This window comes from Sus scrofa, chromosome 17 (genome assembly GCF_000003025.6).
Source record: "Sus scrofa isolate TJ Tabasco breed Duroc chromosome 17, Sscrofa11.1, whole genome shotgun sequence".
Lineage (NCBI taxonomy): Eukaryota > Metazoa > Chordata > Mammalia > Artiodactyla > Suidae > Sus > Sus scrofa.
The window spans coordinates 18,369,830-18,394,068 of NC_010459.5; the positions used below are offsets into that span (position 1 = coordinate 18,369,830).

The 24,239-nt window shown below is 42.0% G+C and overlaps 1 protein-coding gene across 15 annotated transcripts in view; it reads left to right on the forward strand.

Moving 5' to 3' along the window:
- The window catches only part of PLCB4 (phospholipase C beta 4), a 486,557-nt gene that overhangs the window by 453,846 nt on the left and 8,472 nt on the right, over positions 1-24,239 (forward strand). For all 15 annotated transcript variants that reach the window (XM_021077453.1, XM_021077463.1, XM_021077457.1 and 12 more), the window contains 4 exons: positions 8,949-9,064; positions 10,681-10,756; positions 13,171-13,346; positions 18,408-18,509. In XM_021077453.1, the coding sequence (XP_020933112.1) occupies positions 8,949-9,064; positions 10,681-10,756; positions 13,171-13,346; positions 18,408-18,509 (470 nt within the window). The remainder of the gene's footprint in view (positions 1-8,948; positions 9,065-10,680; positions 10,757-13,170; positions 13,347-18,407; positions 18,510-24,239) is intronic.

Genomic DNA, 24,239 nt, shown 5'->3' on the forward strand with positions numbered 1-24,239 from the left:
AGAGTAATATAGCCCACTTATGCTAGTTATAACCAGAATGCTTTTCATCTGTTTTAACTGTCTATGGGCTTTGCAAGTAATTGTTATCAAACAGTTAGACCTTTCTCTCTATAAACTTTCTGTAGTTTTTTAGTTTATAGTAGTTCCCTAAAACTTTCCACGGTCTCATCTGAGCCAGCTTTTAAGATTAAGGATATATAGGAGTATTTACTTGCCTGATATATACCTGAGATCTGCTCGGCGAACACTCTCGTCTTTAAAACTGGCAAAGGAAAAACTGGTGAAGGAGATGAGAAGATGTGGTGCATCTGTTACCACTGGACACTTAGTGCCTGATCTTCATTTGATCTTGTTTATCCTAACACTAATTTTTCTATCTGTCGATACTTTAAAAATAGTAAAACTAGGCATTCCCATTGTGGCTCAGTGGAAATGAATCTGACTAATGACCATAGGATGAAGGTTTGATCCCTGGCCTCTCTCAGTGGGTTAAGGATCCAGCATTGCCGTAAGCTGTGGTGTAGGTCGCAGATGCGGCTGGAGTCCCGCTTAGCTGTGGCTGTGGCGTAGGCCAGCAGCTACAGCTCCAATTAAACCACTAGCCTGGGAACCTCCATGTGCCATGAGGGGGCCCTAAAAAGACCAAAAAAAAAAAAAAGGTAAAACTAGCTAATATATGTTGAGGTTCACTTAAGCATTTGTTCTTAGGTATTCTTATAACAATTATATAAAGGAATACTATGTTAATGGTATTAACTTGTATCAGTTAGCTGTTGCTGGGTTACAGGCCATCCCCAAATGGAGTAACTAAAAGCAACCACCATTTATTTACCTTACAGTTTTGGGTTTCAGCTGTGTGATGCCTCTGGTCTCTGGGTTCACTTGTGCAATCTGCTGTTGCTACGTTTGGCAGATGGTGAGCAGAGGTCAGGGGCTGGCTGACTTAGGAAGGCCTCTCTAGAGCCCTTTCCTCTCTCCTTTTTGTGGTCTCTCATCTTCAGCAGTGATCCAGCCTTGTTCACATGACAGGGGTCCCAAGAGACCAAGCCTCATCTTAGAACTGGCACAGCATCACTCCCACCTTCGCCTCTTGGCTACAGCAAACCAGGAAGCTGGCTCAAGTTCAAAGGATAAGGACTCTACCTCTTGGCAGGAGGAGCCACAAAGTTGGATGACAAAAGGGGTGGGCTACAGAGATGGAAATCATTGTGGCCCTTTTTGCCAACAGTCTACCAACCATTTGCCAGAGGAGATAATTTACACTAAGAAGAAACACAGTTTGGGAGTTCCCCTGGTATGCAGTGGGTTAAGGATCTGGCTTTGTTACTGCAGTGGTCGCTGTTGTGACACAGGTTTGATTCCTGGTCCTAGGACTTCCACATGTGGCAGGCACAGCCAAAAGAACAAAAAACAAACAAAAAAAAAAAAAAAACACAGCTTGACTAAAACATCTAGCTGTTAAATGGTGGAGCCAGAACTTGAATCAAAATTCTGTCTGACTCCATATCTCAAGCTCTTAATTACTATATTGGGTTGTCACTGATTTTTCCCACATTAGTTTTTATTTCCACACATCTTCTTGATGGGTCTTATTTAGTAAAATTTTTAAGAGCAGTCATGAGTCTACAGGGCACAAACATATTGGCCTCCTTTGGGACTATTTTTTCAACACATAGTCCTTGGGCCAAGAGCTGGAGGCATCATAAAAATGCATATTCCTGTGCCCATTAGAGACTTTGTTAAAATCTTTAAGGAGGAGTCTAGGAAATATATCTTAAATAAGCTTCTCACCTATGCACACTAAATTTTGAAAACTTTCTTTAGGAATATTATTTAGTACTCTTTACTGTCCCTCAGTCCTAGTAACTGCCTACAAAATGCAGAGAAGACCTCCTTAAAAAAAAAGTTTTGCTCTGTTGTCAAACAATAGTGAGAATTAGTTCCCCCAGTCTTTCTGTGAGACAATATTTACATAACCCTTTCTAACAGTTATAATGCTAAGATGAGGTCAAGGTTAGCCACCCCCAAAGGCTTGAGTCATAAAGTAACCTACCAAGGAGGGAAGCTGGCCTGGACTGCACCTTCCAACCACAGCACCGTAGATCCCCCATAGCATGTGGCAGCTAAAAGCAAAAACTGGTACTTAGTCCACGTTCAGTGACTGTAGAGCATTCGCAGCTCTTACTTGTCAGCGTGGGTAAATCAAGTCACTTCTTAGGCCTATAGGAAAGCAACGAATGTGGTTTACTTAGCCTTGTTGTTAATGAAATACATGGTCTGGATTTCCTGCTGTGGTACAGTGGGTTAGGAATCTGATAGCAGGAGTTTCCCTTCACGGCTAAGCAGTTAACGAACTCGTCTAGGATCCATGAGCACACGGGTTCAATCCAGTGTTGCTGTGAGCTGTGGTGTAGGTCGCACATGAGGCTCAGTTCTAGTGTTGCTGTGGCTGTGGCGTAGGCCAGCAGTTACAACTCCAATTAAACCCCTAGCCTGGGAACCTCCATGTGCCACAGGTGCAGCCCTAAAAAGACCAAAAAAAAAAAAAAATCCAATTGCAGTGGCTCAGGTCACTGCGGAAATGTAGGTTCCATTCCCAGCCAGACCAAGTGAGTTAAAGTATCCACCACTGCTGCAGCTGTGGCAAAGGTCATAGCTTTGGCTCAGACTCAGTCCCTTCGATATCACAGGTGCAGCCATTTAAAAACAAGAAAAGAATAGAAATATTTGGTCCATAAGAGCTTATTTCCAAACCTGAAGGTTAGCTGCTAGATGGAGAATGAATAGTGGTGTGAATATAAGGGGCTACTATTTACAAAAAAGAGCCAAAGAAACAGAGGTGAGGGAGTTCCTGTCATGGCTCAGTGGTTAACAAACCTGACTAGGATCCATGAGGATGCAGGTTCGATCCCTGGCCTCTCTCAGTGGGTTAAGGATCTGGCATTGCTGAGAGCTGTGGTGTAGGTCGCAGATGTGCCTCGGAGACCGAGCTGCTGTGGCTGTGGTGTAGGCCGGTGGCTACAGCTCCAATTTGACCCCTAGCCTGGCGAACCTCCATGTGCCATGGGTGTGGCCCTAAAAAGACAAAAAAGAAGAGAAAAGAAATAGAGGTGAGATCTGCTGTTAGGACAGTGAGGAGGAAAGACAGGGTTAATGACCTTTTGAGCCCCGCATGAGATCAAGCCACTAGCTAACATGCCTAGTTTGGGGGAAATGGCAGTGGTCATTTGTTTTTGACCCTCTGATTGCAGCTGCCAGTCAGATGACTTCTCGTCTCTGACTTTCTGGAACCACCTTTTCAGTTTTTTTGATCCCAGCACATCTGCAACCTACACCACAGCTCATGGCAACCCGCAGGATCCTTAACCCACTGAGCAAGGCCAGGGATCGAACCCTCAACCTCCTGATTCCTAGTTGGATTGGTTAACCACTGAGCCACGAAGGGAACTCCTCTTCAATTTTTAATGGAGACTAGGGGAATGGTTTTCAAGTATCCATTAGATAAGACACAGAACAGAACTAAGCAACCATGACCCCGCACTAGTGCCTCACTTACCCAGGTCCAGAGCTAGGGTTGCTTTCGCTAAGAGATAGGCATGCTTTCCAGTTGTCAGATGCAGTCCAATCCTTAGAGCAAAAAACCTAAACCCAAAGTTAAACACACATCACCAATAACATGTCAGGAGAAGAATTCCAACTCAAATGGGGTAAGAAGTGAATGGAGGAAGTTGGCCACATGTGGAAAACAGGGAGCACTCATTCCTGTCTCAAGGGCAGGTCAGATTTCAGTTCCGAGCATTAGTGCCTTGAGAGTCTGTGAGCCAGCTTCAGTCTCTAAAGGAGAATCACAGAATCTGAAGTCTTAAAGGAATGTCATCTTCTTTTAATATTGGTCACTAATTCAGTCTTTCTGAAACACCAGGAAGGGGTGGGGGGGTGGGGCTGGGGCAGCGGGGGTGGGGTGGGGTGGGGGGGAGACTGGATGAATCCCTTGAGCCACCACTTTGCAGCATCACTGCTAGATGAGTCAAATAAAATACCTGAGAACCCTACTAAAATTTGGCATTTCAGTAAGGCTTCTAATATGCTATGCAAGCAGTTTGGCTGATAACAAACACCAAGACTGCTGTTAAACTCGTTAATTCATGGTAAGAAGAACAGACCTATAACTCCATCATGAAGTAGAAAGGAGCAGAGACAGGCAACCACCCGCAAAAGCAGCTTAGTGGTGGTCTCAGAGGTAGATGCTGAGCAAACACGATTTACTCAGATGTTTCAGCATCATCTGTGGGGTGATAATTCACGCTCATAGTCACATCGGCCACAAGAATGAATTGTAGCAGCTTTCTCCCCAAAGAAGCTGAATCTGCTGTTAACTTTGAAAGATGCATATATAACTTTTGCTGTTAACTTTGAAAGATGCATATATAACTTTTGCTAAAAACTGTCCATTTATTTCCCCAAAGTGTCCAGATTAAGATTGACTTTTAAGTCAATATATTTAATTTTGATACTCCTTTTTTTTAAGGGCCACACCCATGGCACATGAAAGTTCCCAGGCTAGGGGTTGAATCGGAGCTGTAGCTGCCAGCCTACACCACAGCTGCGGCAACTTGGGATCCGAGCCATGTCTACGGCCTACACCACAGCTCACGGCAATGCCAGATCCTTAACCCACTGAGCCAGGCCAGGGATCTAACCTGCATCCTCATGGATCCTAGTCAGATTCGTTTCTACTGCACCACAACGGGAACTCCCTGTATCACATCTTCTTAATCCATTCCTCTGTTGATAGACATTTAGGTTGTTTCCATATTTTTGGTATTGTGTATAGTGCTGCAATGAACATAGGGCTGCGTGTATCTTTTTGAATTATAGTTTTGTCTGAATAGATGCCCAGGAGTGGAATTGCTGGATCATATGGCAACTCTATTTTTAGCTTTTTGAGGAACCTTTGTACTGTTTTCCATAGTGGCTGTACCAATTTACATGCCTACTTTGTTCAGTTTTTTTTATAAAGAAATCAAGGCCTGGAAAGATATGTTGCTCAAGGCCTCTAGGATAATATTGACTGAGCTGGGACCAGAATCCAAGTCCTCTTGCTGCTTTCTCATGCTAATTTTTCATTCATGCAATAAATATTTATTAAATCTGCTTCGTACCAAGCTTTGTGCCCTGTGCTGGTGGAAAAAGAAGACTTTCCCTGCCCTCGTAGAGCATCTTATGTACTTGAATCCATCGTCAACAACTTGATGGTACAAATAGCCTCATTCCTCTCATCTAATTGGGTTAATTAAGGTTCATCAGAATACTTCTTTAAGTAATAGTCCATGTCAGCTTACATCCAGTCCTCAAAGCCTAGATTTTCTTGTGCTGCACTAAGATATTGAAAGAATCAATCTTTCTACCTTCCTTTCAATGATATTTGCAAGAGACAAAGGGATGTGGCATCTCTAAACTGTTTTATTCTAGCCTTACATAGAGCCCCTTGCTTACTTGGCTAGGAAAATTAAAACATATGCTAGGCAGGCCCAAAGATTTCTAAATCTTAGAAGAAAAGATATTAGTAGGGCATTTTAGTGAGTTTTTTTCCCTGTGACAATACAAGAATAGCTAAATCCATTCAAATAAAGATCCATCGATGTATTGATCTATTCCTGGGGGCAGTAGGTTAAGCTTGGAGGAAAGATTTATTGATTTAATTTCTCTGGTACTTCTTCCTTCTCCCAGGTCCCTCTTTGCATGTTGTCATGAGTATTGAATAATATAAGTAGGTTTGTATGTCAGTATATCTTGAAGAAGTTTTCATGGGCATTGGAAATATGTCTTCTACTATATTTACTTTTTTTTATTTTTGCTTTTTTAGGGCTACACCCATGGCATATGAAAATTCCCAGGTTAGGGGTGGAATCAGAGCTACAGCTGCCAGCCTACACCACACACACAGCAATACGAGATCCAAGCTGCGTTTTCAACCTACACCACAGCTTATGGCAACACAGGATCCTTAACCCACTGGGTGAGGCCAGGGATCACCCATGTCCTCATGGATACTAGTCGGGTCCGTTTTTGCTGCACCACAATGAGAACCCCCTATATTTACTTTTAATCCTAACAACCCTATGAAGTCTTTATCACCATCCTATTTATAAAGATTAAAAGGGCAAGTGGTGGAGTTCCCACTGGGGCACAGCAGAAATGAATCTGACTAAAATCCGTGAGGATGTGGGGTCCATCCCTGGCCTTGCTCAGTGGGTCGGGGATCCGGCATTGCTGTGAGCTGTGGTGTAGGTCGCAGACGTGGCTGGGATCCCGCATTGTTTTGGCTTTGGGGTAGGCCAACAGCTGTAGCTCCAATTCGACCCCTAGCCTGGGGACTTCCATATGCCATGAGTGCGGCCCTAAAAAGAAAAAAGAAAAAAAAAATGGCAAATGGTTTGTCCCAAGACCTGAGACTGTCCACATCTTTAACCCAGTGCAGAAGCCCTGGCTAAAACATGTTTAGAACACAAATAAAAGTGCACAGATATTGGTAACAGAATTTCCCAATCATAGATTAAGGAAGACGTTGTTACGTGTGATTCACTGAGCCCAAATCCAGAGGGAGGTGACATCACCTGGACCACCTCCATTGTCCCTATTCTCAAATCCTGTTCTGAGAACCATCCCTCCACACCTTCTCCCAATGGGATTTATCCACTGAACAGGAATGCGGAACTTGTGCACCAATGTGTTTCTGAAGAATTTATGTATAAATGGACTGTCGATCAAGTCCTGTGTTAATTTACTAAGAGCACTGGGAATTTCAGGAAATCTTGGTAAAGTTAAAAATCCCTTCACCATTTAGATTTTATGAAATCTTTTAAGATATCCATCAATTAGGTTAAAACTGAGTCTACCCTAGGAAGAAAATTAATTTTAAAAAAATTAAGTCACTTAATTTTGTTACTCATTTTTTAAAAAAAGGAAGTAAAAAGAAACACGACTGTGAAGGTAATTATATAACCCAAACAAAGTTTATCCATTCTAGACTGAAATACCATCTCATTTCTCTTAAGTTTCTGAGTCATCTAATGCCCCACTGCTCCTTCCATAACCTAGTCCCCCAAACCCAAGTTCAGCTACTTCATACATCAAGTATCATCTTAGAGTGGATTTTTTTTCTTTTTACAGCTATACCTGCAGCACATGGAAGTTCCCAGGCTAGGAGTTGAATCAGAGCTGCAGTTGCCAGCCACAGCCGTAGCCACAGCAACGCCAAATCTGAGCCACGTCTGCGACCTACACCACAGCTCGTGGCAACACTGGATCCTTAACCTACTGAGTGAGGCCAGGGCCTCATGGCTACTAGTTGGGTTCGTTACCACTGAGCCAGGATAGGAACTCCCTTAGATCGATTTTTTTTTTTTTTTTTGTCTTTTGTCTTTTTAGAGCTGCACCTGCAGCATGTGGAGGTTCCCAGGCTAGGGGTCTAATCAGACCTGTAGCCACCGGCCTACGCCAGAGCCACAGCAACGCCAGATCAGAGCCAAGTTTGCACCCTACACCACAGCTCACGGCAACACTGGATCCTTAACCCACTGAGTGAGGCCAGGGATCGAACCTATAACCTCATGGTTCCTAGCCAGAATCGTTTCCACTGCACCATGACAGGAACTCCAGATCAAATATTATTGACTGTACTCTTTTCTTCTGTGTCGAGGGGCTGAGCAGTCAAAGAAATATGATTTCAGATAAGTCACTGGCTATGGCCAAATTATCAGGAAGAAGTAGTGTTTATACAGAAATACTTATTCTTCAAAGCATTGAAGCCCCAACTTCAGTGATTGAAGGGAGGAGATGGAAAAATATTTTAAATATCTGTAAAGCTGAAGGCCAGAGCTCCTGAATGTTCTGTCATCCTTGTGGATTCATCTAGGTAAAGAAGCTGGCAAAAATATCAGCTGGTACAGGTGCAAAATAAGCTGATAGGAGCTCCTGTTGTGGCTTACTAGTAACAAACCCAGCTAGTGTCCATGAGGATGCAGGTTCAATCCCTGGTCTGCATCAGTGGGTTAAGGATCCAAGCATTGCTACAAGCTACGGCATAGGTCACAGATGCAGCTTGGATCTGACATTGCCGTGGCTGTGGTAAAGGCCGGCAGCTACAGCTCCAATTTGACCTCTTGCCTGGGAATTTCCATATGCCATAGGTTGGGCCCTAAAAAAAAAAAAAAAAAAAAAAAAAAAAGCTAATAGTGACAACCACAGTGACAGTTCTTGTTGTATAATGATGGTATTTAAGACCTTCCAGGGAGTTCCCATTTGTGGTGCAGGGGAAACGAATCCGACTAGGAACCACTGGCCTTGATCAGTGGGTTAGGGATCTGGCGAGCTGTGGTGTAGACTAAAGACACGGCTAAGATCCTGCATTTCTGTGGCTGTGATGTAGGCGGGCAGCTGTAGCTCCGTTTGGACCCCTAGCCTGGGAACCTCCATATGCCTCGGGTGCAGCCCTAAAAACAAACAAACAAAAAAAACCTTAAAAAATGTGCCCATGGAACTCATGTTTGAGGAACTAGGTTTTGGAAGGGGCAGTGTGACATTAGAAGATTCAGACAGCAGAACAAAGATGGATGTGTTGAAGTTCTGTGGAGACGTGTGTGCAGAAGAAAGACCTTTTGGATTGTTGGTGCTGTCCCGCAGTTGGCAGGACTGTCTTTGGAGGTGGACATGTTCCTTGGTCGGAGGCTAAAGACTCCCTCATTGGGGATACCATATGGGGATACAAAAAAGTCTTGAGTTGGGTGGGAAATTGGGAGTTTTGCCAGTTGCCAGACTCAGTTACTCCTTGATTTTCAAGCCATGACTCTTAAAGAGCTGGTGAAAATTTTGCCAGCCCTACATGGGATCAAGTTCATCAGCTTGGTCCTAAGTTCAGCTTGTAACTGCAAATGCTTCTTGTTCAGGAGCACAGTACCATGCAGAAGTTACATTGCACCCAAGTTGACAAAATCGTGGCACAGTATGACAAAGAGAAGTCGACTCATGAGAAGATCCTAGAGAAGGCAATGAAGAAGAAGGGGTAAATGCTGTTTATTTCCTTCTGGAAGCTTTGGGCCTTTTTATGTTTTGTCTTTTCCCAGGGTTCAGGCTCCTGTTTAGGCCAGGGAACAACTTAATCGTGACTGTGTTTTCATCATTAGAAATGATCCCCGGAAAACACGCAACTCACTCAGCTGAAGGGATTGGCTGAAGTGGAAAAGAGGAGCTTTATTCAAGTTCTACAGCTGTTGGTTAAGGACACAACAACTGTGTCTTTCATGGGTTTTCCACTTGAGTACCTTTAGGTGATTGGGGTGGAGAAGGAAGGATGAACAAAAGTTAGGGAAGCTCCAGAAATCATTTTGCCTCTCCAGAAAATAAAATGAAGTCTGGGGAGCTCCCGTTGTGGCTCAGCGGGTTAAGAACCTGACTAGTATCCATGAGGACATGGGTTCAATCCCTGGCCTTGCTCAGGGAGTTAAGGATCCAGCATTGCCATTAGCCGAGGTGTAGGTCACAGACACATCTCCGATCCCAAGTTGCTGTGGCTGTGGCTGTGGCTGTGGCCCACAGCTGCAGCTCCACTTGGACACCTAGCCTGGGAACTTCCATATACTGTGGATGTGGCCCTAAAAAGCAAAAAAAAAAAAAAAAATGTGGTTTTGATGTGTAATAATAATCTTTAGCTTATACAACAGAAAACCTATTAAATGAAACCTATCATTCCATTTACTTTGAAAGGTTGTATCTAGAGTTAAGCCAGAATAGTGTTTTTTTATTGCTTCAAGCTCACTGAATAACAGAGTAGCAGGGAAACACACTCAGTGCCAGCCATGGAGAAATGGTAAATTGGATGAGAGACCTTGCCTGTTTAGAATGTCTCTCAGATCTCCGTGGTGGCCTGGCAGTTAAGGATCTGGTGTTGTCACTGCTGTGGCTTGGGTTTGATCCCAGAACCAGGAACTTTTGCATGCCAAGGGCTTGACCAAAAAAAAAAAAGTGTCTCTCAGAGACATTCTGGATTAATAAAGTGATGAAGCCTTCTAACTTAGGCCATGATAAATCAGAGCATATATGCTGAAGACAGAAGCTCAAGGCCTGTTCTGATATGGATAGTCCAAAAGGAAAAAATATCACCGAAATAAGCAGTAATGGTTGCTGGGCAATTGCATCGTATATATTTCCTACTCACAATAGAATAAGAAGCAAAAATTACCCTGTGATGCCAAGAAAGGCTATTTTCTCCCTTGCTGGCATGTGTTAAAGACAAAAATCTGGCTTTACAATCAAAAGGGAAGAATTGAAAATTCGCTTCAAGGCTGAGGACCTATTTTTCAGTTCTCATCCTAAATAGTGTATTATTGAATAAATGAAAAATAGCTTGACGAAAAGCAGGAACCAGAATGGAAACTCTGACAACAAACCCCTAACAATGAAATAATTGCTAGGTCTGAAATGTCTCTTTGTGTGGTAGTTGAATTAAGTAATCACGATACAGATATTCTGTAAGGTGTGTGTCTATTGCTAGAAGAACTGAGGTTGCCCAGTAAGCCGTGGTGTCCCCATGTTTGATGAACAAATTGTCTTCATCAGGAAGGAGCAAAGGCCTCTGGGAGTGGGAAGATAACTAATGCCTTTGCGATTTTCCATTTTCAGGGGAAGTAATTGTCTCGAAATGAAAAAAGAAACAGAAATTAAAATTCAGACGCTGACATCAGATCACAAATCTAAGGTAAGAAGATACCTATTTTTCTTTACTTACTTTTTTATTGAAATATAGTTCATGAACAATATTATGTTAGTTTCAGGTGCCGTACATGGTTATTTGACATTGTCATACATTATGAAATGATCACCCCAATGACTCTCGGTAACTATCTGTCCACAAAAGTTTTTACAATATTATTGATCATACTCTGTATGCTGTGTCTTACATCCCCATGGTTTCTTTATTTTATTTTTATTTTTGCAATTTCTGCTGGGAGGAGGAGGAGGGGAGAAGTGGGATGGACGAGAATTTTTGGGTTGGTAGATCCAAACCATTACATTTAGAATGGATGAGCAATGAAGTCCTACTGTACAGAACAGGGAACTATGTTTAGTCTCTTGGGGTAGAACATGATGGAAGATAGACTAGAGAAAAAGAATGTATGTATATGTATGACTAGGTCACTATGCTATACAGAAAATGCCTCTTTTTACAGCAGCAACTTGCAGAAGATACTTTGTAATTTTTTAGAAGCCACACCTAGTTTAAATCTGAAATAACAGCCTAAGTCTCTGACTTGGAGAAGAGCCATTTCATGGAACAACTTTCCTTTCATTTGTAGACATATGCTCACAATATCTTTGGTATCTGCCTCAGAGGCATCAAGGGAAACAACAAATGGACTAAAAGAAAATAATACAATACAGAATATGCTTTCCCATAGAAGTAACAATGAACATATGACAGAAAACCATTCACCCTGAGGGTTGAGTAACTTTTGATACTTATTACATCTTAACTTTGCTATGAAAGTTTGGGATGGGAAAAAATCCAGAGCTGAGATTTTAGGAGATGAGCCCAATCACTCATATTCCCCCAGAGACACAAGAAAATAGAAGCTTAGGGGACATTAAATCAGATTCTGAACATTTTGGAGAACTGAGTGCCAAGTTGCAGGCAAGAACATAAATAATTATTCCACTGATAATTGTAACATTATAAGAGAAAAAAAAGAAGTTATAAAAGACTGTTAAGAAGGTTTCCAACTATATAGCTTTTGATCAAATAAGTCAGCCTGCATATGTCTACATGCAGCTCTGTCGTCCATCCATTGATTCCGCCCCCTACCTGGGCCAGCCAGGTGATTCCAACCGCAAGTTCTCCTTGGTGCTGTATCTTTTGTATCTGCTCTGCCATGCAGTCTGTGGAGGAAGCTGTGTATCTTTGAGAGTTGTTCTCCTCTGGAATGTTTGCGAATTAACACTTATGCCATGATTTTTAAATATTTTGCATAAATAGGAAAGCAGAAACCTCGGCCACTGTATTAATTTACTTTCGTTGCATGAAATACCATCCACATTGAGTGGCTTAAGACAACTGCTGTATATTAGGTCATAATTTGGTGGGTTCAAATTCAGGCTCTACTCAACTGGATCAGCACTCAACCTAGATCGATGGCCTCATTCTGCTCTTTGGTGGGTAGCTGGTTGCTGATTGTTTTTTCTTCCATGGCTTCCCATCTTCCAGCAGGCTAGCAGAGGCTCCTGGATAGCCTCAGAGTTCCAGGCGTAGCAAAAAGGATAAGTGCTTTCCAAGCTTCTGATTGTGTCACATTTGCTACCATTTTGTGGCTAAAGCAAGTCACAGGTCAGCCAGACACAAGGAGGTGGAGAAACCGCCTCTAGCTCTTGATGGGCTGCAAAAACCATGGTGTGAAGAGCAAGGATACTCTTTTCAGGGGAAGACTTTCTACCCCGGCATCTATTAAGATTGGCACAAGAGGGAGTTCCTTTCAGGGCTCAGCAGTAACAAACTCGACTAGTATCCATAAGGTCTCAGGTTTGATCACTGGCCTTGCTCAGTGGGTTAAGAATTGGGTGTTTCCATAAGCCGTGGTGTAGGTCGAAAACACTGCTCGGATCTGCCATTGCTGTTGCTGTGGTGTGGGCCAGCAACTGTAGCTCCGATTTGACCCTTAGCCTGGGAATTTCCATGTGCCACAGGTGCGACCCTAAAAAAAAAAAAAAAAAAAAAAAAAACTGGCACAAGAGGTCATGCTCCAGAAATAAGAGGACACACACACAGCTGTCTATTCAGACCTGTGGCCTTGAGCAAGTGAAGTTGGAAAAGCACGAGGTGATGTAGAGATTTCTGATAGAATTGGTAAAGGAGCCTAAGGCCCAGATGAACCAGAGTGTGGGCAAATTAGGCAGTGAAATAATAGGTCATGATGAAGTCTTTAGAGCCAAAGTGATTAACAAGTGATGACTTCCTAATTTCTATTGATGAGTACTTTTTTTTTGTAGCAGTTTATGTTAGTGTCTACTGATTGACCAAGTAAATGGGTGGGAGGGATTGGAAATGCATGGCTAACGTGCTTTCAGGTCCTCCCTGACCTGGGAGAATCCAGGAGGCACCATCCCCTCTTCCCCACGCAGGTCAAGGAGATTGTGGCCCAGCACACAAAGGAGTGGTCGGACATGATCAACACCCACAGTGCAGAGGAGCAGGAGATCCGGGACCTGCACCTCAGCCAGCAGTGCGAGCTGCTCAGAAAGCTCCTGATCAACGCCCATGAACAGCAGACCCAGCAGCTGAAACTGTCCCATGACAGGTGGGTGAGTCAGCCATCTCCTGAGGAAACTGCCTGATTTTTAAAACAGGCGTGTGTGTGTGTGTGTGTGTGTGTGTGTGTGTGTGTGTGTGTCTGTGTGTGTGTGTGTGTCTGTGTGTGTGTGTATACTAAGGTAAGGAAAGTCAATGTGATGTGCAATATTGAGCTTCCATGTACATCCTATCATATGGTTGGTATGAGCAAGAGGAACTATAAGAAATGGCCTCTGCCATCAAATGATGATGTTGGCGAGATATCACACCCACAGGAAAAATTGTCACTTCTACTCATACGATACATATTAAAATGTGTCACAGGCTCTGCTGCCTTGGGGCGGTCCCAGATGCTTCACAAAATGGCAGGGTTGGAAGTGGCCTTTGAAAAATGATCAGGAGCTTCTTAGGAAGAGAAGTCACGAAAGGAGATAAAGACCAAGCAGTTGAGGAGTTCCCGCTGTGGTGCTGCAGGTTAAGGATCCGGGATTACTGCAGCACTGGCGTAGGTTGAAGCTGCAGCTCAAATTCAGTCTCTGCCCTGAAACTTCCATATGCCACAAGTGCAGCCAAAAAAAAAAACCAAAGCAATTGAGCTTCTAGAGAGATTGATTCTGACCACTCAGTGGTACCTGTGGAAAGACCATTGTCTTTCCATTGTCAGGACTGCTGCAAGTTTTACAAAGGAAGGCCTGATTATATGTTTATTTTGGTCTTTCCCCATTTCAGCATCTTGAATATTACATATTGAAAACGCTGCAGATGAAGCTTTTGCCCCAGGCAGAATGTTTATGTCAGTTGTATCTTTTCATCATAGCTTTGTTGCAGCTTTGCCTCCATCTCCCTCAGTGGCAACTGTATGTTGCAGTTACAGTCTATTGATACATACACACACAAAAAAGTAGAAAATAGAAGCATTTTACAAACAAATGAAAAAAAAAAACCAAAAATTCTAAGTGTGTATGACTTATATAGGCACATTCTCAGATTCCCAACCTTACTTTGCAATGACGCATGGCCATAAGAACATTAAGTGTTTTTGCCATTTTTTTCTGATTCTCCCATGAGTCAACTAAATGGGGGGTGCTGAGTTTCCTGTGGGCTAAAGTTCCATACCTTATCCATGTTATTCTATTTAGTTGTTGAGGGTTAGAAGTTGTCTTTTCTTTTTTCCCTTAGAAATGCGTTTGATTTAGTACATAGAAAGATCTGTTCATCATTCTCCCTTTGACTATTGCTACAATACCAGATTTTAGGTGTCTACCCTTATTCAGAGATACTTCAGGAGTAAGGTAGTACTGTCTTCTGATCTTTTATTGTAGTTGAATAAAGGGGAAAAAATTAGCCCACAACAGTAGGCATTGTCCAAAAGAAAAAAAAAAGCGATGAATGAATTCTGGCATGAGTTAGGAAGTCATTTGAAGTATCTGTAACCCGATTACTAATTTATCTTAAAAAATAGATGCATGGCAGAGGCATTTTTCAAAGCAACAACAGCTTTGAAACTTTTCCTAAAACACCTTGTGGTTGTGTTTCTTTGCAATCATCATAGCTGTTATTCTTGGCTAAAAAAATATTGCCTTCTTAATACTTGGCAGCAGTATTTGGTTATGTATTTTATTTTATTTGCTTTTTAGGCCTGCACCCGAGGCATATGGAGATTCCCAGACTAGGGGTCCAATCGGAGCTGTAGCTGCTGGCCTACACCACAACCACAGCAATGCCAGATCCTTAACCCACTGAGTGAGGCCAGGGATCGAACCCACAACCTCATGGTTACTAGTTGGATTCATTTCTGCTGTGCCACAACAGGAACTCCCAGTATATGGTTATTGATAAGTGCTTTTTGAATTAATGAATGTATAAAGAAATGGTCAGTTTACTAACAAATTATGAACATTTTTGAGAGCCATTTTCTTGGGCCCAGGAATTTTCTATACATACACTAGCCTCTGGCCCTAAGGTCTCTGATGGAAGAACTCTCTGTTTCAGCTTTGTCCATCCCTTTGGACACAGTACAAACACTGCTTAAATAACCTCACTCCTTGGTCACTCATTTCTGGGCAGTGCTTCGAGGAGATCTCCATAGGTTCCAGAGAAGATTCTTTGTTACTAAGACTCATTTTAGTATTCTAAATTGTATGACTTTAATGTACTCATCAATAATCTAAGATATGAGTCTTGGAGTTCCCGTTGTGGCTTAGCAGGTTAAGAACCTGACATAGTGTCTGTGAGGATGCAGGTTCCATCCCTGTACTCACTCAATGTGATAAGGATCTGGCATTGCCAGACTAGGTCACAGATGCGGCTTGGAAATGACTGGTATTGCCTTGGCTGTGGTGTAGGCCGACAATTATAGCTCTGATTCAACCCCTAGCCCTGGAACTTCCATATGTCACGGATTTGGCCCTAAAAAGCAAATAAATAAATAAATAAATAAATAAATAAATAAAGGTATGAATCTCTTTGGTAGGTATATGCATTTGCATACACAGTGATCAGTCACCTAGAAACATCCTTTCCCCCTATTTCCTGTGTTTATTTGAAACCATTTCTTCCCTGTCGTTCCCCTGAGCTGTCAGAAAATGGGATGGTCACTTGTGACTGTTAGAATATCCTTGCTCTCTCTTCTAAGCCGTCTAATCCCAGAAACTGTGGGGAAAGCTGGAATATCCTTGTATTTTATTGGCCATGAGTAAGTGGTTGTTCCTGGGCGTTCTTTGATTAATCTCATGCTGTATTTACTACTGATGTTTATTTTAGTGTTTATAGGCTTGTGAACATTAGCACCTGAGATGTTTATTATAACTTAGGATTTGTAGCTTTTAGCCATTCAGAAGTCATAAGCCATATTAATGACTTATGGTGATCGCCTGCTCTGAGCAGCAGTCCAGGATCACAAGGTGGTTAGGGTTTGATTAGACATACAGTATCCCCGCTTTCTATTCCTATTACTTTGCAGTGAACTGCTGCCTCCATGGAGAAGCACGCTTGTGGGTTGGGGCTCCTGCCCTCCTTTTCAGAGAATACAGAACAACTGGATGAGCCCAAGAATGAAATAAAAAGTGAACCTAGACCTCTTATATGTGGAATTTGTTTTTGTTTACTTTTTTTTTTTTTTTTTTTTTTTTTTTTTTTTTTTGCCGCCTAGAGACATATGGAGTTCAGGGACCAGGGATCAGATTCAAGCCACAGTTGTGACCTATACCACAGCTTCAGCAATGTCAGATCCATTAACCCACTGTGCCCAGCCGAGGATTAAACCTGCATCCTGGTACTACAGAGATGCCACTGATCCCATTGCGCTGCAGCAGGAACTCCTCACTTTTTAAATTAGAGTTAAATATCCACAACACCGAGTTTACCACTTCAACCATTTTTAAGTGTGTGGCGGGAAGTATGTTCACACTGTTGTGCAACCATCACCACCGTCCATTTCCCAACTTTTTCCTTTTCTCCAGCTGAAACTTCTATACCCACTAAGCACAAACTCTCCACTCCCCTTGCTTATCTTTCTTCTTTCCAGTTTTATTGAGATGTAATTGACATATAGCACTGTCTGGTTTAAGGTGTGCCGCAGGAGTTCCCTTCATGGTGCAGTGGTTAACAAACCACTAGGATCCATGAGAATGTGGGGTTCCATCATCCCCACAAAAACAAAAAGGAAACAAGTCATAATAATATCAATCCTAATGAAGACTCTTTTCTATATCCAAGTTAAGGGGTTTTTGTATTGGAGTGTATCTCCAGTATATATAATGCTTATTTTGCAAACATCATAGCAATAACTGATCTAGGTCAGAATCAACAGTGGATCCTAAAACCACTGGGTTGTATAGGTTGATGGGCAGGAGAATATTCGCATAGTCTTTGTGTCAAACACAAATTATCTGTCACTAACAAAGGGGAAAAATACCATTAAAATGGAGAGATTTGGGAGTTCCCGTCGTGGCGCAGTGGTTAACGAATCCGATTAGGAACCATGAGGTTGCGGGTTCGGTCCCTGCCCTTGCTCAGTGGGTTAATGATCCGGCGTTGCCTTGAGCTGTGGTGTAGGTTGCAGACGCGGCTTGGATCCTGCGTTGCTGTGGCTCCGGCGTAGGCCGGTGGCTACAGCTCCGATTCAACCCCTAGCCTGGGAACCTCCATATGCCGTGGAAGCGGCCCAAGAAATAGCAACAACAACAACAACAAAAAAAGACAAAAAAAAAAAAAATGGAGAGATTTGGCACATGCTGCCTTTTCCAACTGATCAAATTTCATATTGCCAATTAATAGGATGAAGTGAAACCATACGCCCCTTAAGATGCATTAAGAAAGGATATAATGGGGAGTTCCCATCATAGCTCAGTGGTTAACTAATCTGACTAGCATCCATAAGGACACAGGTTCAATCCCTGGCCTCACTCAGTGGGTTAAGGATCCGGTGTTGCCATGAGCTGTGGTGTAGGTCACAGACAAAGCTCGGATCCCAAGTTGCTATGGCTCTGGCGTAGGCCAGTAGCTACAGCTCTGATTCGACCCTTAGCCTGGGAACCTCCATATGCCGAGGGTTCGGGCCTAAAAAGCAAAAAAAAAAAAAAAAAAAAACCCAAAAAACAGTGTATAGCAGAGTGCTGTACTTACATACATCATGACTGGAGTAAGTTGAGTGAACATCCATCATCTCATATAGATACAGAATTTTTAAAAAGAAAAAAAAATTTTTCCCTGTGATTCGAGTTCTTTAGGATTTCCTCTGTTAACAACTTTCATGTATAACATGCAGCAGTGGTCATTATATTAATCATGTTCTATGTTACATCCTGACTACTTATTTATCTCATAAATAAGGAGGTTTGTACCTTCTGACCACCTTTATCCAATTCGCCCTCCTCCCACCCTCTACTTCTGATCACCACAAATCTGATCTCTTTTTCTGTGAGTTTGTGTGGTTGGGCTTTTGGGGGTTTTTTGAGGTATAATTGACCTATAATACCATGTTGGTTCCTGATGTATAACATAGTGAATCAATGTTTCTGTACATTACAAAACGATCACCACCTGTGTGTTTATTTTTAATACATAGGGAAAGCAAGGAAATGCGAGCACACCAGGCTAAGATTTCTATGGAAAATAGCAAAGCCATCAGCCAAGATAAATCTATCAAGAATAAAGCAGAGCGGGAAAGGTGAGTCAGAATGCTCACTGTGGGAATGTAACACTGACTTAAAGACACACACTCGACAAAGTTTCTGTGTGTACACACATACTCTTATTTGAGATATTAAAAACCCTATGAGTTCTGGCCTAGACTCCTGCTTTTATAATTGTTAGGAAGAGGTATTATTATGGCTATAAAACACCTTCTGATTGTTTGTTATCATCAGTAAAATAGATTGATATTCAATATACATGTGCTCATTTACAAGCAAAATTATATAAAATGTGGCATAAACAAAATTGTATAAAATATGGCGCACTGTCCTTCCCATGCTCGTTTGGGTCATCTGCAAGCATCCGATCTGCTCAGGTGTTAAGCCCATTGTGAATGGGCTTTCAGTCCATGTATCTGCGTATAGGATAGTCTTCTTCCCTTGACTGGCCTTGTACTGGCCTAGACATCAGGGATCATCTCAAGAGCACCCCCCCACACACCAAGTTTTCTGGTTTGTCTTTGTCTTCGGGCGGGTTTTCCAGAAACAAAACCCACTGGGGCATATGGATGCATATGATTTACTAAAGAAAGGATCTTCAGAGAAGGGGAAGGGAGGAAGGGGGGGAGTTGCAGGGCAGGAGCCAAGCAAGGATATTTTCTCAGCTAGAATGCCTCTTCAACCTGATCCCAGGCACTCTGGAGTATAAACTGCATCACGTATCTGTCCCTTTGAGCCCCGGGCACCTGGCTTTTGTTCTTTTGTGTTAGTTGCCAGGCACGTAAAGTTGGGGGATGGTTTGTGTGACCTCCAGAGAAGATCCCAGGTGCAAGCCCTCCAACCAAAGCTGGTAAAGGGGATCTTAGAGGACATCCTTAGTCATGGTACCCAAGAGAGGGAGTCAGCAGCACTTGTTTCCCAGGAATCAAAGGAAGCATCTTCACCTGTGATGCTCATTGTTGCCCCAGAAGCATCTGAGGATGCAGATGCTGGTTGCTCCATAACTGAGAGCTGGGTCCACACACCAGTGGTCGAACACAGCAGGATTCCTTCTCCTGGAAAAATAAGACCTACCTAGATTGCGGCTGCTGGCTGAGTTCACCACCCACACAAAGGTTGTGCTTTATGCTCAGCAAAGTACAGAGCAAAGTGAAGATTAGCTTCTGGGGTAAAATATGAGCAAGAACTTTATGGCTTCACATCATTCAGCTGCTAACCATAGGCTGAGCTGTTAGAGAATTTTACGTGTTAGAAAACACCCCTATTTCAATTCCCCTATCCACATGGTCCTTTGTGGATACTCAGTGGATACCTGATGTTTATTTCCTCTTTGTTTAGAACACAGCAGGAATTGCCGTCCAACTACCTCAATTTTGATTTTTTAAAAACGCATCTCACTTGTCAACCATAATAAGTAATGTTAAACTTGAAATAGGATGAAATATAAAGCATAATACCAGCTTGTGCATTTTTATGCTGTATTTCTGTAGGAATAAATATGGTTTAGAATTAATGGGCCAACAGTGGGATTTGGCACTGCACACCAATTTGACCTACAAATGAATTTCTTTTAATCCATGCTCATTTACACTGTCATGTTGAGGTAGCTATCTCTTTCTTGTTTAACAAAGTGCCATCCTCTGGATGTTATTCTCAGACAAGGAACTTTGTTTAATGGCCTTGTACACATGGAAATGATATTGTCCACTTTAGCTCAGAAACGTAAACTATCCATGCCATGATAAAACCTCATTTAACTGGTTTAGGTGGTCTAAACTTGAAATACAGAATTCAGTAGGATAAATGTGCTAATGATTAAATAGCTCTTTATCATGTATTTTCAAATATGTTGCAAAACATATTGGATTTCGGAGTTCCCGTCGTGGCGCAGTGGTTAACGAATCCGACTAGGAACCATGAGGTTGAGGGTTCGATCCCTGGCCTTGCTCAGTGGGTTAAAGATCCGGCGTTGCCGTGAGCTGTGGTGTAGGTTGCAGGCGTGGCTCGGATCCAGCATTGCTGTGGCTCTGGCGTAGGCTGGTGGCTACAGCTCCGATTCGACCCCTAGCCTGGGAACCTCCATATGCCGTGGGGGCAGCCCAAGAAAATGGCAAAAAGACAAAAAAAAAAAAAATGGATTTCAGCCTAGTTGAGGTCAAATTATCTTAAATTATAAGTTACTGATAACTTAACCAGAAGAGTTTTTATTTAATTTCCTTATTTTGAATTAATATACTTATTTTTGTCTTTTTTTTTTTTTATTTTAGGGCCACACGCATGACATATGTAGGTTCTCAAGCTAGGAGTTGAATCAGAGCAATCAGTTGCTGCCTACAGCACAGCCACAGCAATGCCAGATCCCAGCTGCATCTGCGACCTACACCACAGCTCACAGCAACACTGAATCCTTAACCCACTGAGTGAGGCCAGGGATTGAACCCACAACCTCATGGTTGCTAGTCGGATTTGTTCCCGCTGTGCCACAGCAGGAACTCCTACTTATTTATTATAACTCTGAATCCAGTTATTCTAGGTGATTCTAAAACATTTACAAATGGCTAGTTTTTTTAAAAAAAATAATGTCTTTGTGTCAATTATTTACCTCTTTGAAACATACACAGTGTGTATCCACTTTATCAAATTACTGAGAAATAAAATTTAAAATTAACAATCATAGAGCTAAGAAAGACATGTAGAAGCTGAATAATAAGTTCTATTCTTAGGTCAAAGAAGACATTTCAACATAAATGGCATGATATTTATAACCAAATGACAGTGCAGACACTGTTGATCAATACGTCAGAGGTAGAGTTCCCATTATGGCTCAGCGGTTAACAAATCTGACTAGCATCCATGAGGATGCAGGCTCGATCCCCGGCTTCGCTCAGTGGGTTAAGGATCCAGTGTTGCCGTGAACCATGGTGTAGGTTGCAGATGTGGCTTGGATCTCACGTTGCTGTGGCTGTGGCATAGGCCAGCAGCTGTAGCTCCAATTAGACCCCCAGCCTGGGAACCTCCATATGCCCTGTGTGCAGCTCTAAAAAGCCAAAAACAACAACCAAAAAATGTCAGAGGCAACTAAAGTATACAGAAAGAGAAATAATCAGAAAAATGAAGAGGCAGCCTATCGACTGGGAGAAAATATTTGCAAACCATTTATCAGATAAGGGGTTAATATCCAAAATATATAAGGATCTCATACAAATCAATAGCAGAAAATATAATAATAATCTGATCTTAAAATGGGCAGAGGACCTGAATAGACATTTTTCAAAAGAAGACATGTAGATGGCCAACAGATATAAGAAAAGGTGCTCAGCATCACTAATCATCAGGGAATGCAAATCAAAACCACAATATCACCTCACACCTATCAGAATGGCTTTCATCAAAAGCCAAGTGATAATAAGTATTGGTGAGGATGTGGAGAAAAGGGAGCCCTTGGCACACTTGGAGAGGTTATAAATTGGTTTAGCCACTGTGGAAAACAGTATGGAGGGGTTTCCTCAGAAAATTAAAAATAGAACTAACATATGATCCAGCAATTCCACTTCTGGGTCTTTATCCAAAGGAAATGAAAACACTATCAGGAAGAGATCTCTGCACCTCCATATTCATCCCAGCACTATTCACAATAGCCATGACACAGGAACAACCTAAGTGTCTATCAACAGAGGAATGGTTAAAGGAAATTTGAGATGTATATACAATGAAATATAATTTAGCCATAAAGAGAAGAAAATCCTAGAGTTCCTTTGTGGCTCTTCAGGTTAAGGACCTGGCTTTGTCACTGCTGTGGCTCAGGTTACAGCTATGGCACGGGTTGGATCCCTGGCCTGGGAACTTCCTCATGCCATGGATGCAGCCACTGCCCCCCCCCCAAAAAAAACAAACAGATAAAACAAAAAGAGGAGTTCCCATCGTGGCTCAGCAGTTAATGAATCTGACTCGCATCCATGAGGACTCAGGTTTGATCTCTGGCCTTGCTCAGTGGGTTAAGGACCTGGCAATGCCCTGAGCTATGGTGTAGGTCACAGATGCTGCTTGGATCTGGCATTGCTGTGGCTGTGGTTTAGGCCACAGCTGCAGCTCCCATTAGACCCCTAGCCAGGGAATCTCCGTATGCCACAGGTGGGGTCCTAAGAAACAACAAAAAAAAGAAATCCTGCCATTTGGAACAACATGGGTAAACTTTAAGAACATTATGCTAAGTAAAATAAGTCAGACAAAGAAAGACAAATACTGTGTATTTGTGGAATCTAAAAAGTAAATTAATAGAAACATGATGGAATGGTGATTGTCAGGGGTTGGGAGTAGGGGAAAATGGGGAGATACTGGTTAAAAGGCACAAACTTGCAGTTATAAGATTAATAAGTTTTAGGGATCTAATTTTAGCATGCTGACTATAGTTCAAAATTCTGTATTATATACTTAAAGTTGCTAAGACAGTAGATCTTTAAGTGATATTTACAGTGAAAATTAATGAGCAAAGTGTTCAAAGAGAGCATAAAATTAGAAAAATAGGGTGAACCCAAAGATCTCAGATGAGAAGAAATAAAAATTTAAGAAGCAAAAATTATTAAAATAGAAAAAAAGCAAAAGAGTATTTTTTATAAATATAACAAAGCAAAAGCTTGTTATCTAAAAAAAAAAAAAAAACTAGGGAGCTCCCCTCATGGCGCAGTGGTTAACGAATCCGACTGGGAGCCATGAGGTTGCAGGTTCGGTCCCTGCCCTTGCTCAGTGGGTTAATGATCCGGCGTTGCCATGAGCTGTGGTGTAGGTTGCAGACGCGGCTCGGATCCCGTGTTGCTGTGGCTCTGGCATAGGCTGGCAGTTACAGCTCCAATTCAACCCCTAGCCTGGGAACCTCCACATGCCGCGGGAGCGGCCCAAGAAATAGCAAAAAGACAAAAAATAAATAAATAAAAAATAAAAAAAAAAAACTATCAGTGAACAGTGAACCTCCAGCAAGACTGATCAAGAAGAGAGAAAAGGCACAAATTAGTAATATTAGGTATGAAGAGAGAAATAACTACAGATACAGTAATATTTTTGAAAACCAAGACTAGTATAAGCAATACTACCAATGAATTTGAAAACTTAGATAAGAATGGACAATTGCGTAGAGAAGTTGAAATATCTAAAACTGACTGTACAAGAAAGAAAAACAACCTGGATAGGCCTATTACTGTTGCAGAAACTGAATCTGTTGTTAAGTCTCTTCAGTCATAAAACACTCCACCTCACCAGTAATCAAGGAAAATGTGAATTAAAGCAACAGCATGATAGTGTTTCCAAAAACCAACCAGTTGACATAAAATAACGAGTGGGCAAAGTTATGGAGAAAGATTAACACCCAGATGTCACAATTGCAGGGAAAATTGGGCCAAGTGCTTTGGAGGAAAGATGAAGTTGTTCATTCCCTACCGACCTGAAAGTCTAGGCTTCCACCCTGGAGAAACCTTTGCTCATATATACAAGAAGATATATCTTACACTTCATTTATTTAGTTAACAGATACTATGCCATGCATCATAGGACCCTAAGCAGTGGTCCATTGTGCATTGTTGGGAACGAACCTACTTTTTATCAGTGGATGAAATGAAAATATTGTAATCTACTCATAAATGAAAAAGTCCATACAGCAGATGAAAATAATGGAATAGTTTGAAACATAGCTATGGTGATAATTTATAGAAAGCAACCCGGAATATGTTACCATTTAGATTAATTTGGAAACCATACAAAACAACATGTATAGT